Genomic DNA, 15880 nt, shown 5'->3' with positions numbered 1-15880 from the left:
TTTCTTCCCTTAATTCTGTGGGTATGTTCCATTAGATCCTCTTACATTGAGCCAAAATCCACTCCTACCCCTCTTCTCCTGATGCCACCTTTTTGCATGAAGAACCACCCAAAATAAACCCGCACAGAGAGAAACAGAACAACAGAGGTTTGGGCTGACCTCCAAATCTTGTGCAGATTTCAGTGGTGAACCGAAGCTTGTTTGATCAAATAAGCTTGAGATGAGCTCTCACAGGATCACAGAGGCTCAGGGTTAGGATGGATCTTAGAAGTCATCAGTTCCCTCCCCCATCAGATTGGTCATTGCCAGGCAGAGAATCTTCTCCAAGTCTTCCAAACCCTGCTTAAACAGCTAGAAGGACAGAGAACCAGAGCTGGGGAGTGCGTAGATCTTTAAAAAGATGGTCTGTTTGATCTTGGCTGGATTTAAGACGTTGTTTCTGACAAAGAGCTTTTTAAATTTTTAATAGAAAATATGGGGTTTAGTCTAGCTCTATGACCTCTTTTCCACCTCTGCCACCACCCAGGTTTGTGACCTTTCCTGGGGCTCGTGTTCCTAAATGGAACACTTCAGGAGCTGTCTTGGATGCCAGAGTGAATCTGTTTCATTTGCTGTGCAATGCAAGCTTTTCAGAATGCCATGGGGCACTTTGCACTTGTGGGTTAGACCCAGCTTATGGTAGGATCTTCATTTTTCTGACAGGGATAGAAGTATGACCTACTGGTAATACCAAGAGAATCTGATTTGCTCCTTTGGTAACTGGAATAGTGATTCCACTATGAGTAGTACACTGGCCCTGTCCACATTGCCCCTGTGCCCGGGCACACTGGCATCATTGAGTGGATTTCGGGAACACCACCACATGGACCTCTTTAGCCTTCGCAGTGGCTGGGCAGAGAGTTGGTCACCTCTGTCTGGGAACTTTCCCTGATTGCACTATACAAATATGATCATTGTCTCCTGTGTACCAGCAGGAGATAAAGATTAGGATGTGTTATTCTCTTGCCCCTCCCCTTCCTCCTGCCCTCTCTCCCTCCAGACTGCTCTCTCTGCATATTGCTGATGCTCACATCATCATCACTGCTGACGTGTTCTGTTTCCTTGTGGTTTATAGATGATCACGATGCAGTCCTGAGGTTTAATGGGGCACCCACAGCCAACTTCCAACAAGATGTGGGCACGAAAACCACCATTCGCCTGATGAACTCTCAGGTAAAATTTCTTCTGTGCAGAAGTATAGTGAGAGAAGTTTCCTTCCTAACACAATCATGGACGGTGCTGAGTAGAGTGCAGTGGTCAGTACAGAGACTCTGCAGTTAGCTTGCCTGCCGTCTAAACCAGCTTTGCCTCTCTTAGCTAAAAGATCATGCCTAAGTTACTCATGCCTCTGTTTACTCATCTGTAAAGAGGGGAGAATAACAGTACCTTCCTCACAGGGTTGTTGTGAGGAATACACGAGAAAATCCATGGGCTCTGAAGTAGAATGTATTTTACTAGGAGCACATCAAAGCCGCTGGCTTAATTAAGTCCCTTGCCCTTCCTGCGTCCCGGATTCCTCATGGAGAAAGAGAAGACAGTGATTCCATGATGCAGCCTGGTACTGTGGTCATGGGAAAGCCCCTGTGGCATTAGTCTGCATTACTGGAGGTATCCAGTGTCCAGAGAAAGCCGAGTTCTGCTGTCCCTGTGGCCGCAGGTCACATCCAGAGTGTTGCCCGAGGGACAGCAGAGGATATCCAGGGAGAGAGAGGAGTGTCGTGAAAAGTAAATGAACAAATGCACGTGGGTGTGCTTTATATGCTGTAAAACCTTATCCAAGTATTATAAGACAGCATCACAGTGTAATTATGTGTAATACAGCATTACAATTCAGGTATTACCTCATGAATCCCCCTAGACTATTCATTTCCTGAAGTATTTCCAGGTAGCATATGCTGATTTCTCTATACTAATGGGAACTTGAGAAGTACTCTTGCCACAAAGTTCTGCTAATGGATTGAATTAGTGGAAAAAACTGGATTGCACATACATCAAAAATAGCATGATAGGGCTATAAACCCGTTCACCTCACTCCCGACCACCAATGTTTTTCTTTTTTCTGAGTATACGTGTAAGCCTTGGGGGGTTTTATGTCAGTGTTTAGACTCTGTACACTTTCCTAGGGCTCGTGGGTGTGGATTGGGTCCTGGAAGTGACCCTAAGTGCTCTTTCAGCACCGTCCCAGCAGAATATGCATTTCTCCTCCCCTCTGCCAGGCCTCCACTTCCCTGTTTCTCTCAGCAATCTCTTCACTGCCTGACCTTCAGGAACTCACCATCTGGGCAGAAGCTGCTTCCTGCATGGCCTGCTTTCCATCTGAGGCCCACAGTCCTAGGAACCTTTTTATGATGGGACTTAACTCCTTTGCAAGAGACCACCATCTTGTTTTCGATTCTTCTTCTAATACTTCTATTATTATTTGGATGATGATGATGGATGTTGTCACTTTCTAACACTGTAACATCCTCCAGCAGCCTCTCTGTGCTTCTAATACCTGTTTCTGTTCAACCTTGTGTTTGGGGTTTTTACATTACTTTTATGATAAGCTATAAGAGGGCAGGTTAAAAGAAATAGATTGGTCGGCAAGAAACTCTCTGGAGCAAGTGGCACTTGAGCTAGACTTTGAGAGATGGGCAGGATCTAGAGAAACAGTACTAGGAAGGCATCCAAACAGTGGGATTGGCAGGACAGAGCTGCACAGCAGACGAGGGGGCACTCAAACAGCCCTGGCAGGGTGGGGATGGGGTCTGGATTCGTGTTGCACCACAGAGGGAGGTGAGGCTGGAGCTTCATGGCTGCTCAGACTCTGGCAAGTCTAGAAAATCAGGCAGAGGGGTTGGGATGAGCTTTCCCTTCTTTCTCCTGTCCCTTCTTGTGCTGCAGTCACAGAAACCTGGAGCTGGAGGGCTCCCCAGGGAATGCTAATGCCTAACTTCCGCTTCTGTATAAGATGGAACCTAAATACCCAGGAGAAAGGTTTATTTACCCTTGCTTCCTAACACAAACAGGGACGGTGCTGCGTAGAGCGCAGTGGTCAGTACGGAGACTGCAGCCAGCCTGACCGCCGTGGAGACCAGCTCTGCCTCTCTTAGCTAAACGATCACGCCTAAGCTCCTTATGCCTCTGTAAAGAGGGGAGAATAACAGTACCTCCTCACAGGGTGGCGGTGAGGAAGAAGTGAGAAGATCCGCGCAAAGCATTTAGCGGCCGGCACTTATGCATACGCGTTACCTGCTCTGATATTTACGAGTGCGGAACTGAGGTGGGTGTGGAGGGTGCGCTGTTGAGCGAGACAGACCCAGCCCTGTTCTCGCGATACCATCCCACAGTCATACAGACAAATATAAAGTCACAACAGACAGCTACAAAGGAGAGGGTTAAGCTGCTCCCAGAGCCCATAGAGGGGAATCTTCCCTAGACAGGCAAGTCAGGAAGAAGTGAGGAGGTGAGTCTTCACTGCGCGCGAGAAGTAAGGGTAGACGGCGAGAAGTGCGGGAAGAGGCAGCAGCGTGGGTGAGGCCTGTGTGGAAGGGAGCTGGGACGCACCGGGTCCCGGGAAGAGGTGAGTCTGGCTGGTGGGGATGTAGAGAAGGACAAGGCTGAGGGTGAGAAGGAGCCAGGCCACGGTGCTTGTTTTCTTCTCCGAGGCATGGCCAGACTTGCATTTTGTAAACCCCTCTGGCTTCCATCTGATCAGTGCAGTGGGGGCGGTGGATGGACAGACACACTTCGGGGGCTCTTGCACTCATCTGGACTAGCAATGCTGGCAGTTGCGCCATTGTGGAAACGAAGGTGACTGTGAGAAAAGAATGGATTTGAGAGCTACTCAGCGTGTGCAGCCATCAGGCTCTAGTGTGCGGGTGGGTGTGAGAGGTGAAGGGAGGGGGGCCACAGGTGTGCCTGGGTTTCTGGCTTGTGTAACTGGCCAGCTAGTCACTGAGACTGAAAGGAGTACTGGGAGATGTTTTGGGTTGTGAGGGATAGGGTCAGAGTGGGGCGGCAGGGATAAAAACTGTGGTTCTGCATATGGTTGGTCTGAGCTGCCTTTTACGTGTCTGTGAAGAGAGGTCCAGTAGGCAGTTATAGAGATGGGACTGGAGTTCGGTGGAAAGGTCTGGGCTGCAGATGAGGATTTGTGAATCGTCTCTATCTATGTGGCAGTGAAACAGTGGGACCAAATGAGGGCACTAGAGGGAGAGTAGAGAGAGGAAAAGTCCATGCAGGGGGTTTGGGTAATGAGAGCAGCGAGAAAGGGGTCAGAGCCATCAGACGCTGCTGAGAGGCCAATTTAGATGAAGATCGCAAAGCATCATTCTCTTCTTAGCAAAATGGAGGCCACCGTTGGCCTCAGCGACAGCCACTGGGGAGAGCGGTGAAGCCAGAAGCCAGATTGGAGAGTGTGGAGGAGTAGGGAGGGAGGAAAATGTGGAGAGTTCTTGCAAGAAGGCTGGCTCCGGCAGGCAGAGAGAAATAGGGCAATAGCTGTAGAGAGTTGAGGGTTCCAGGGCCAGTTTTTGTTCTTTTCATTTTTTAGATTGCAGAGAACTGAGTATGTTTAAAAGTCAGTGGGAAGACAGTCACAAAAGGACAATCACTGTATGATTCCACTTATATGAGGTCCCTGGAGTGGTCAAGCTCCTAGAGACAGGAAGTAGAATGGTGGTTACCAGGGCCTGGGATGAAAGAGGAATAGTTGCTTAATGGATCTAGAGTTTCAGTTTCAGAAGATGAAAGAGTTCTAGAGATGGATGGTGGTGATGGCTGTATAACAGCATGAATGTACTTAATGCCACTGAACTGTACACTCAAAAATGGTTAAAAGAGTGCATTTTATGTTATACATATTTTGTCACACACACACACACACAAATTTAATGAGGAGAAAACCAGTTGATAGAGAAATTGAATATACTAAAAAGAGGAGATAATTAAGTCAGTGGTGGGAGTGGTGGATCCAAAGCCTAGTGGAGGATTAACCCCAGCAGGAGGAGTCAGAAGGGAAGACGGATGCAGGGGGAATAGCTGGAGGCAGTCTCTAGTGGAAGGATGAAGGGGCTTCGATTTTCTCTGCAAAGTAGGGTACAGAGAAAAGGAGGCTTTTCGTAGGGAGGCTGAGGGGAAGAGAGGTTTCAGTAGCGGAGGTTTGAGCCAAGAAGGTTTGAAATTGTCATTGAGGAAAGAGTAAACCAGAGGAATGGAGGAGGGTCTCCAGGCCATGCTAGCCACTTTGAGGTTGGGGAGCATGGATTCAGAGAGAAATCCAGCTCTGTTTGCTCAGGGGTGGTATGATCTGCAGATCAGTAGGAAGCTGCAAGCAAGAGAGGGAGCACGGAGGAGGCCTGAAGATTCTCTCGGATTCGGGAGGCTACTCCCTTCTCGGGCATCTCTTCCAGGTGTTTAGTGAAGAACTAACCCTCAGTCCTCAAAGATTCTGAAACTTTAATTTCTAGCAATTGCTCTCCTGGGTATATATCCAAAGAAAACAAAAACGATGCTGAGAAAAGAGACATGCACCCCAATGTTCACTGCAGCACTATTTACAATAGCCAAGACATGAAAGAAACCTAAGTGTCCATCAACAGATGAATGGATAAAAAAGATGTGGTACATATATACAATGGAATATTACTCAGCCATAAAAAAGAATGAAATTTTGCCATTTGCAACAACATGGATGGACTTGGATGGTATTATGCTAAGTGAAATAAGTCAGAGAAAGATAAATGTTGTATGATATCACTTACATGTGGAATCTAAAAAATAAAACAAACTAGTGAATGTAACAACAACAACAACAAAAAAACAGACTCACAGATACAAAGAATAAACTAGTGGTTACCAGTGGGGAGGGGCAAGATAGGGGCAGGGGATTAAGGGGTAGAAAACTACTAGGTACAAAATAAAAAGCTACAAGGATATATTGTACAGCACAGGGAATATATTTTATAATAACTTTAAATGGAGTATAACCTTTAAACATAGTCACTATATTGTGACTGAAACATATAATATTGTTCACCAACTATACCTCAATAAAAGAAAATAAAGCCAAGGTAAGGTTGCCTGGGAATTAAGAGACAGACCTTGATCAAATTTCTCCCTCAGTGCTTACTGCATGAGTGACTTGAGCAAGTTACCTTATCTTTCTGAGCCTCAGTTCCCTTATTTGTAAAGGGAAATAAGAAAAGTTACCCTGCTGGGTCTTTGTAGGCTCCAGTGAGATTACTGAGCGTGGAGCATGTCACTCAGAGGCCCACATGCTGAAGCAAAGGCTCCGTAAAGGGTGGCCGTCGTCACTAGTGCAGCATGAAGGCCTGCCTGTGTCTGCTGGGCAAGCACCGTGCCCTCCCATTTCCCAGGCAAGTGGGCATCTTGGCTCCCAGCAGGGATGTCAGCCAGCTTGGGGCCGCTTCAGAGGTGCCCAGCAGAAGGGAGAAAATTAAAGGATAATTTTCAGGAAAATGTAAGCTCATGACTATCATACAGACAGTGTCTATTTTATTCACATGAGGAGGGAACCAGGCTGATGTTATAACCGGTTCAGAGGAAAAGTCAAAACAGTACAAAGTTTGAATAAAGGGATGCAACTGTCTTTTGTCACGAGGTGGGCAGGAGGAAGAGGGAATTTAGCTGAAACTCTACTGGGCAAGGTTGAATAAGCATGTCTGTAGTTCGCTACAACTTACAAAGCGCTGCAAAACAGCTCTCATAGGATTAGAATCTGGTAAGGAGGACGGGACTGCTGCAGACAATGCACAGTTTTCCACTGAGGTACAGCGTTTTCCCTGCGCTTCTGGATGGCTGTGGTCCCTTTGCCGGGGCTGAGAGGGGGTGGCCGACTTCCCAGGGTGCCCAATCCACTCTCAGGAAAGCCCTTCCCATCCTCTTCAGGCACGCTGACCCTCCTTCCTCTCTTTCTGTAAGTGGCACTAAACATCAAGCCTGTAGCTTTAACACTGGTCACGTGCAGCCGCGTGACCTTGCTCCTTGTGATACTGACATGTGACTGATGCCCTTCTATTATGGCCCTTTCTCATCTTGGTATCCTAGGAAGCTGGCAGTCTGTCTCCTCTATCTTTTGTCCCAGTTGGTTATCCCAGCTGTTTTGTGTCTGTTTCTGGGCAAACTGAGTCCCCACCATCGCACCCAGACAGCACCTGGCACCCCAAAGTTCCTGGGGGAATAGCTGTGGGTTTGGTAAATTGTGCCTTTGAGCAGCTCATTTTCCTCCCAGAGGGAGAGCTCCTCTGGACGGCAGCTGGGGCCAGTTTTGTTTGTTCAGCTCCCAGCCTCCTCACATGCAGAGGACAGCCTTTTGTGCATCTGGCCTGTGACAAAGCCATGGAAAACAAAGAGGTGGTTTCTTATTGAGAAGATGGCTTTTTAAAGAGAACGGTGTCATACCGTGAAGTTTCAGCAGCTCTACGCAGGCACGTATGTGCCAGGTGTTGTTATGAGATTCAATAGGGAAAGCACATATAGCTAAATGTGGGTCTTTAAACAAATTCAATTGTGACTCTAAGTGTAAAGGTTTCGTGAGACTCAGCTGAGCCCCTGCTGGGCCCAGTGGCTTCCTTAGAAGCTCCTGTACAGGTTTGGGAAGAGAAAACCTACACACTGTGCATAGTGGTACGTGCGCTGACTGGACTTCACCCAGGGCATGCCCAGATCACTCAATGGGGCTTATCTTGAGATATTAGCTGGTACCACTTACTAAATACTTCTGTTGTCTAAGGGCCATACCTGTCTTATAATATTTCATGACAACTCTATGAGGTGTGGTCACCAAACACCATTTTACATGGGGACACTAAGGTTCAAAGAGTTGAAGTGAGTTGCTCCGGGTAGCTCAGAAACTAAGCCATAGAGGTGGATTTGGATCTAGGTTTGTTTGCTGGCGGCACATTAACTCCCCTAAGCTTTCTTTAAGCTTTTCTAGGTCGCTGATATTTTTCAGAAACAGAGAAGGGGGCTCGACTTGATGATATTGGACACAGGATGCCTTCTTACTCCAAACCTCCGGGTCATAAGTGGTTTTCCACATGCCGGAGCTGCCCTTGGTCTTCTCTTCCTTGTGTAGCCCATCCATCTGGTGTGCAGCCAGCTACCTAGGTTCCATTCAGTCAATCGAATAAGCTCCCACAAGACCCTGCCTAGTATGGGGGAAGAGCAGGAGAATGCAATGCTCTCCTCCTCATAAGGGCTTCCATTTAGGTGAAGAGAAAAAGACACACCCCGCTCCCCAACACACACACACACAAAGCCAGTAAAGGTGCAGTGCAAAAGCAGAGTATATTCTTTTTGCATGAGTTTGACTATTTTAGATACCTCATATAAGTGGAATCGTGCAGTATTTGTCCTTCTGTGTCTGGTTTACTTCACTCAGTATAATGTCCTCCAGGTTCATCCATATTGTCATATTTGGTAGAATTTCCTTCTTTTCTGATGCTGAGTAATACTCTATAGAAACAGATTGTTGAATGGTGGTTGCCAGGGGCTGGGGTGAGGGACAGATGGGGAGTTGCTATTCAATGGGTATAAAGTTTCAATTGTGCAAGATAAATAAGTTCTTAGAGATCTGCTCTACCTTGTGCCTATAGTTAACAATACTATATTTTGCACTTAAAAATTTGTTAAGAGGGTAGATCTCATGTTAAGTGTTCTTACTGCAATGAAAAAAAGCAGGGTGTACTCCAGTGTGGGGCTGGTACCCAAGGCCTGGAAGTTTAGACCAGGCAAATCTTTGGCATGGAGTTCTTTCTGTGAGGGCATTACTGAATCTTGAAGGGAACATTCAAAACCTATATTTAGTTTGTGGAAAATAGCTATCTTTAAAATAACCTGCTATCTGACCTCACACCGCATTTCAGCTCAGTCACCATGCACAACCAGTGCTTACATCAGAATCTCACTCAATCATAAAATGTCTACACTTTGACGTCATTTGCTAGGAATTTTTGCATCTGTGTTCATGAGCGATATAGGTTTGTAATTTTCCTTTCTTGTTATGTCTGTCTGTATTTTTGATATCAGAGTAATGCTGTCATTGTAGACTGAGCTGCGAATTGTTGTCTAAAATTTTCTGGAAGGGTTTGTGTAGAACTGGTGTTACTTTTTTCCTGAATGTTTGGTAGAGTTCACCAGTAAAGTCATCTGGGCCTAGAATTTACCTTGTGGGAAGGTTTTTAGCTACAAATTCATATTTCTTTAATAGATACAGGGTTATTCATGTTACTTGTTTCTTCTTGACTTCTTGAGCTTTGTTAGTCTATATCTTTCAAGAAATTTGTTCATTTCTTCTACGTTATTGACTTTGTTAGCATAAAGTTGTTCATAATATTTCCTCATTATCCTTCTAATATCTGTGGAATAAGATGTGATGTCTGACGTGACATGACATCCTTTAAGGTGATCCAAATGGTATTGGAAATCCCAGAGCCGAAAAGGACTTTGGAGATCAACTAGCCATTCATTCATTTCAGAATGAATTATTGATCACCTGCTGCATGCCAGACTTTGTGAACAGGGCTAGAACTCAGCTGCCAACAACCGCAGCAAAACAGAAACAGACGTGCTCCCTGCCCTTGTGAAGCCCAGGGTCTTGCCTGATTGTTTCATTTTACAAATGAGATAACTGAGGCCTGAGAGGAGAAGGTGAGCTGTACAATTGCACAGAGGACAATGGCAGGCCCATGAGGCTGAAGCCTTCCTAACGGCCTGTCCAGGGCTCTTTCCTGGCTCTCTGGTGACACGTTCTAAGTCCATGTTTTCTCACTCCCATCATATAATTTATCCATCTCATTTATCGCCAAGCTCTCCCACTATGAGAGGAGGCATTTTGGGCCTGTTTTGTTCATTGATGCCCAATGCCCAAGTGCCCGGGATAGTGCCCATTATGTAGTAGATGTGCAAGAAATATTTGTTGAATGAAGTATAGTCCAGAGAACCTCCTGTTCACTCAGTGGATTGCCTCCAAACTTCCTCGTTTTTTTTGTTTTTTGAACTTTTTATTTGAAAATACTTGAAAACTTCCAGAAAAGTTGCAATAATATGACAAATACAAAGAATGCCTATATACCATTTATCCAGATTCACTTATTATTTTTTCATTTTACCCCATTGCTATATGATCTGGTCTATCCATCTTTCATAATATTTTTTTTTCATTTGAGAGTAAGTTGTATACATTACAGACATCAAGCCCTAAATATCTGTTACAGACTGAACGTTTACAGCTCTCCCACAGATTTGTATGTTGAAGCCCTAACTATCCAATATGATAGTATTTGGAGGGAGGTGGGGCTTTTGGGAGAGAAATATGTTTAGATGAGGTCCTGAGGGTGGGGCCCCCATGACGAAGGGATTAGGATCCTTATAAGAAGAGGAAGAGAGACCAGAGCTCGCTTGCTCTCCGCCATGTAAGGACACAGTGAGAAGGTGGCCATCTGCAAGCCAGGATGAGGGCCCTCACCAGGAACCAAATCTGCTGGCACCTTGACCTTGGACTTCCCAGCCTCCAGAACTATGAGAAATAAATATCTGTTGTTTAAGCTACCCAGTCTATGGTATTTTGTTATAGCAGCCTGAGCAGACTATGATTTTTTGGTACCGAGAAACAGAGTGCTGCTGTAACAAATACCTGGAAGCGTGTGAGTGGCTTTGGAACTGGGTAACTGCTAGAAGCTGGAGGAGTTCTGAAGGGCATGCTAGAAATACAGACAGAGGGAAATTCTGGTGAGGACTCAGAAAGAAAAGAGGAGAGCTGGAGAGAATGCCTCTTTTTAGAGAAGACAAATAATCATGAACAGAACGCTGGCAGAAATATGGATGATAAAGGCCATTCTGGTGTGGGCTCTCAGATGGAAATAACATGAGGAACACGTTATTGACCAATGGAGAAAAAGTGATCCTTGTTATAAAGTGGCAAAGAACTTGGCTGAACTGTGTTCTAACGTTTCGTGGAAGGTAGAACTTGTGAGTGAAGAAACTGGATATTTAGCTGAGGCAATTTTTAGAAATTGCCTTAGGGAAAGCATTGAAGGAGTGGCTTGGTTCCTCATGACTGCTTTTAGTAAAATGTGAGAGGAGAGAAATGAATTGAAGAAGGAGTTGTTTAGCAAAAAGGAAACAGAACTTAAAGATTTGGAAAATTCTCAGCTTATCTATATTGCAAAAAATGAGAAAGCTTGTTCTGAAAAAAACAGTAAGAGGATGGCCCAACAATCATTTGATAAAAAGGTCAGTGTGGGAGTGAACCACAGACCTAATCAGCCACCCCAGCAGAAACACTGCTAGTGTGAACTGAACGAGCGTGGATACAGGGCAAAATGAAGGCAGGCTGTCAGACTTACATTCTACAGGACCAAACTATAGAGCTCTTTGCCCGCAAACATATACCATTCTTCAAGACAAGGGAAGAATGAACCCAATGGTGATTCAGAGACCATCAGGGCTGCCTCCTTGGTTTCAAAGGGGGCAGGGCACTGCCTTGACCTCAGTAGGCCATATGGCAGCTGCCCAGGGCCTTGGGGGAGTGACTCCTGCCCGGCAGAGCCACGCAGGTGGGACTGATGCCCCACCACGTCCATAAGGCAGAGCATCAAACCAGAGAGGATTATTTTCAAGCCTTAAGATCTAATGGTATGTACTTTTCTAGGCTTAGACTTTCTTGGAACCTGTCACTTCTTTCTTCCTTCTAATTTCTCCCTTTTGGAATGAGAATCTCTACCCTATGCCTGTTCCACCACTGTATTTAGGAAGCACATAATTTATCCAGTTTCACAGGTTCACAGCAGAAGAGTTTTACTTCAGGTTGAATCGTTTCGCTCTCTTCTGGTTTAGATAATATTTAGATAAGACTTTGGACTTCAGCCTTTAGAGTTGATGCTGGAATGAGTTAAAACTTTTGGGGATGTTGGGATGGAATTAATGTGTTTTGTATGTGAGAAGGACATGATTTTGGGGGATGCAGGGGTAGAACGTTATGGACTGAATGTTTCTCCCCCAAATTCATATGTTGAAGTCCTAACCCCCAATGTGATGGTATTTGCAGACGGGGCATATGGGAAATAATTAGGTATAGAAGAGGTCTTGAGGGAGGGGCTTCCACGATGGGATTGCTGTCCTCATAAAAAAAAAGGAGAGAGACTATAGAGCTTGCTCTCTTTTTACCATGTGAGGACACAGGGAGAAAGCAGCCATCTGCAAGCCAGGAAGTGGGCCCTCACCTGGTAACTGAATCTGTTGGTACCTTGATCTTGGACTTCTCAGCCTCCAGAGCTGTGAGAAGTAAATGTCTGTTGTTTAAGGCATCCAGTCTGTGGTATTTTGTTATGGTAGCCTGAACTGACCAAGATAATACTTTAATGTGTACTTCCTAAGAATAAGAGTATTGTCTTATGTAACCAAAATATAGTTATCAACTTCATACATTTACACTGATACCATACTTTAATCTGGCTGCACTGCAGTTCTGTTAATTGACCCAATAATGTCTTTTATGGCATATTTTTTTCTTCTAGCACAAGATCCAGATTAGGGTCACGTGTTGCATCTAGTTGTTACGCCTCTTTAGTCTCCTTCAACCTAGAATATCTCCATATCCTTTGTCGTTTAAGACACTGACATTATTGAAGAATAAAGTCCTTCTTTAAAGTTTTTTAAAATTTAGGGTTTATCTGATGCTTTCTCAGTATTAAATTCAGTTTCTGCATTCCTGGCTGGAAAACTACACAAATGACACTGTACCCTCCTAAGAGCATCGCATCAGGAGGCATCCAGTGTCCATCTGCCCTTCAGCTTGGATATGGTGTTGTTTGATTTGGCCACTGTATAATTACATTTTTCCCTTGCGGTCTATGAGTGAACACTTTAAAACTGTGCCATTATTCTGCTCCAGATCAAAATTCCCTCCTATGTTTAACATTCATTGATCACTTTTGCCTGAGCCAGTCTTTACTATGATGGCTGAAAAATGATGGGTCTTTTAACTTCAGCTCTCCCTTCTCCATGTCATCCAGCTGGCACTCAGAATTTTATTATAAGCAAGAAGCCTCCCTTCTCCTCCTCCATTTATTTCCTTCTTCCCTCCCTCCCTCCTTTCCTCCCTCCCTTTCTTCCTTCTTTCTTTTCTTTTTGTATTTGTTATTGGTAAGAACTCAGAGATTCCTATATTTTCAATGGTTTCTAATTCATTACTGTTCTGAACTACTTAGGTGTTCAACTTGTCCCAGATCTGGCTAGTGGGAGTTCCTTCAAGCTGGCTCTTGTTTCCCCATGACATGCATGCCCTCATCATTTTTTAAAATACTTCTATACTTTCTGGCATAACAAGATGTTCCAGTTCATTTTGTAACCTATCATCTGTTGGGTTTTTAATATTTCATCTTTATTAATTTTATCCTGAATGCACACACCAAGTGTTCTGGATCAGAGACAGATTTCTTATTTAAATACCTTAGAGTAAGTAAGAAGTGCATTAGTCTCTGCTTAAGTTCTTATTCCTAGTGCAATGCAATAAGAGCCAGGCCGATTATCCTACATGAGTAGCCAGGTACCCTATAAGCAAGGGACAAAAAATAAGTGATTTTTTTCCCTCGCTTATAAAAGGCAGGAGGTAGCTGTCCTCTTCCCCTCCTGAAAAAGAGTCCCCTTCTTACTCCAGCCCCTTGGAATATAAATAAACTTACTTAGAGCTGTCCCTAAGTTCCTGGGCTCTTTCCTCCTGCTCCGGTCTTCCTGGTCTCTTAGAATATCTTTGTATTAACCTAGAGATATAGTCTGAGCTATAACCATTTAGCTTCTTGAGGAGACAAGCGAAGTTTTATTATGTTTTGAGTCAGAGAAGAGCAATTAACTAGACAAATAGCTATCGATTTTATTCTCATTGTTTATAAAGAGTCTCAGGAGTCTGGGGCTTTTTGCAGGAGTGCTGAGAGATCCTGGGAAGTTTTATTTCCCCATACTATCCTACCCTAGTTCTGGGATATGCCAGTGTTTCCCAAGGAGCCCTGGTTCCTTTAAGTGAAAAATGGTATTAGAAACCAAGATCTAGGTACTAGATATGTTCATGCCTAATGAGGTTGTCTTTGCTTCTTGGCCCTTTCAGCAGGTAGAGGAAATATATGCATGTACACACACAATACACATACATGTGTATTCATTTACATATATGCATACCTGTGTGTATGTATACACATCTACATAGGCACATGCATATACATGCAAAGATACCTATTTTAGAAATGACAGACTCAAATTGATACCTCAGTCTTTGCACATGAAGGTATTCCTTGCCTTCCCCATTGTGTATTTGTAACCCCCGCTTCTTTCAAAGTGAGAATCCCCCTTCTAACAACATCAGCACACTGATTTATTTGCTCATATCTATAGTACATCTAAAGTAATTTGAAAATTGTTTTGCATATCTCTACATAAAACAAACCTATCAAAGTTTAGGATTTGTTTGCAATTCTCTTTCACACCCCGCCCAAGACTGAGGGTATATGGCCAAATAATGAGGTAACCCTAAGTTACCTCGATTAGTCCTTCTGTTTCTCTTCACTTCGATTATGAATTCATTTGAAATTCAACTGTATTCATTTTGTTCCAGTTCTCTGTTCTTCTTTTCCTTACTTTAAAAAAAATACACAGAATATTAACATGCTTCCAAAATTCAAAACTATCCAAAAAGGTATACTCGGAAAAGTGTTACTCACTCCTGAATTCCTTCCACCCTGTTTCACCACCACCCTCTGTAGGTAACTGACTACTGTTGTGTGATTTATACTTCTATGTTTCTATTTGTAAAGACAAATATATATATAAATATATATATGTTTTAATTCACCTTACTCCTTACAAAAATGTAGTGGACTATATATGCTCTTTTACACTCTGCTTTTTCCCAGTACCTTCTGGAAACTGCTCCGTATCAGTTCTTAGAAATCTTCCTCATTCTTTGTTGCAGCTGCATAGTACTCCTTTGTGGGGGAGTTTCACAGCTTATTCTTTCAATCTCCTTTGCTTGAACATTTAAGTACTTTCCAACATTTACTTCCTCTAATATATTATGGTTCTTTGGATGACCTTTCCTGTGATTCCAGGTAGAATTACGGGCCCCTCTGATTTGGGGTTTGTGGTGGGTTTCAATTTGTGGTGCCCTTCTGTTTAGCACTTCCCTGTCCAGGTCCAGTTTACAATGGTCAGGCCTTCCCTTAAGGCCCAGAGCCTTCATATCATTTTTCAGGTCTACAGAAGACCTTGAAGACCTCTTTGTCTTCCTAGAGCACTAGCTAGCTTTGCAACTGTGGCAAATTTGCAAATCTGGCAGCCAGAACACGAACTTTATTTTATCATCCCTCAACATTTTTGAAAGATTGCCTAGGACAGTGGGAGGTCAGACATACCTTGATTTGCAACCCAGCTCCATCCCTTCCTAGCTGTGTGATCTTGGGCCAGTTTCATAACCTCTCAGAGCTTCCTTTTCAAGCCCTGTTTGGGGCTTGGAAATATTGTGAGGGGTAAACGAGAAGAAATCGAACTGGACTGTTGTCTGAGTTTAACAAAACCACTAAGTCTAAACTTCTACACATACACACACACACACGGTGTATTAGTTTCCTAGGCCTGCCATGCCAAAACGCCATAGATGGGGTGGCTGAAACATAGAGATTTTCTCAGTTCTGGAGGCCAGAAGTACTAGATCAAGGTGTCATCAAGGTTGGTTTCTGACAAGGGCTCTTCCTGGCTTATGGATGGCCACCTTCTCTCTATGCCATCACATGTGCATGTGGGTTGGGGGGAGAGAGAGAGATCTCTGCTGTCTCTTCCCTTTCTTATA

General features: G+C 44.2%; 1 protein-coding gene across 11 annotated transcripts in view; it reads left to right on the top strand.

Annotated features, from left to right (window-relative positions):
- ST6GAL1 (ST6 beta-galactoside alpha-2,6-sialyltransferase 1) overlaps positions 1-15880 on the top strand; it is a 138028-nt gene that overhangs the window by 111166 nt on the left and 10982 nt on the right. For all 11 annotated transcript variants that reach the window (XM_082393549.1, XM_082393540.1, XM_082393539.1 and 8 more), the window contains one exon: positions 1115-1212. In XM_082393549.1, coding sequence (XP_082249675.1) covers positions 1115-1212 — 98 coding nt within the window. The remainder of the gene's footprint in view (positions 1-1114; positions 1213-15880) is intronic.

Source organism: Balaenoptera borealis (assembly GCF_965194805.1).
Source record: "Balaenoptera borealis genome assembly, chromosome: 5".
NCBI classification, from domain to species: Eukaryota; Metazoa; Chordata; class Mammalia; order Artiodactyla; family Balaenopteridae; genus Balaenoptera; species Balaenoptera borealis.
The sequence above is the reverse complement of the archived record's forward strand: the minus strand, read 5'-3'. Positions and strand labels throughout refer to the sequence as shown.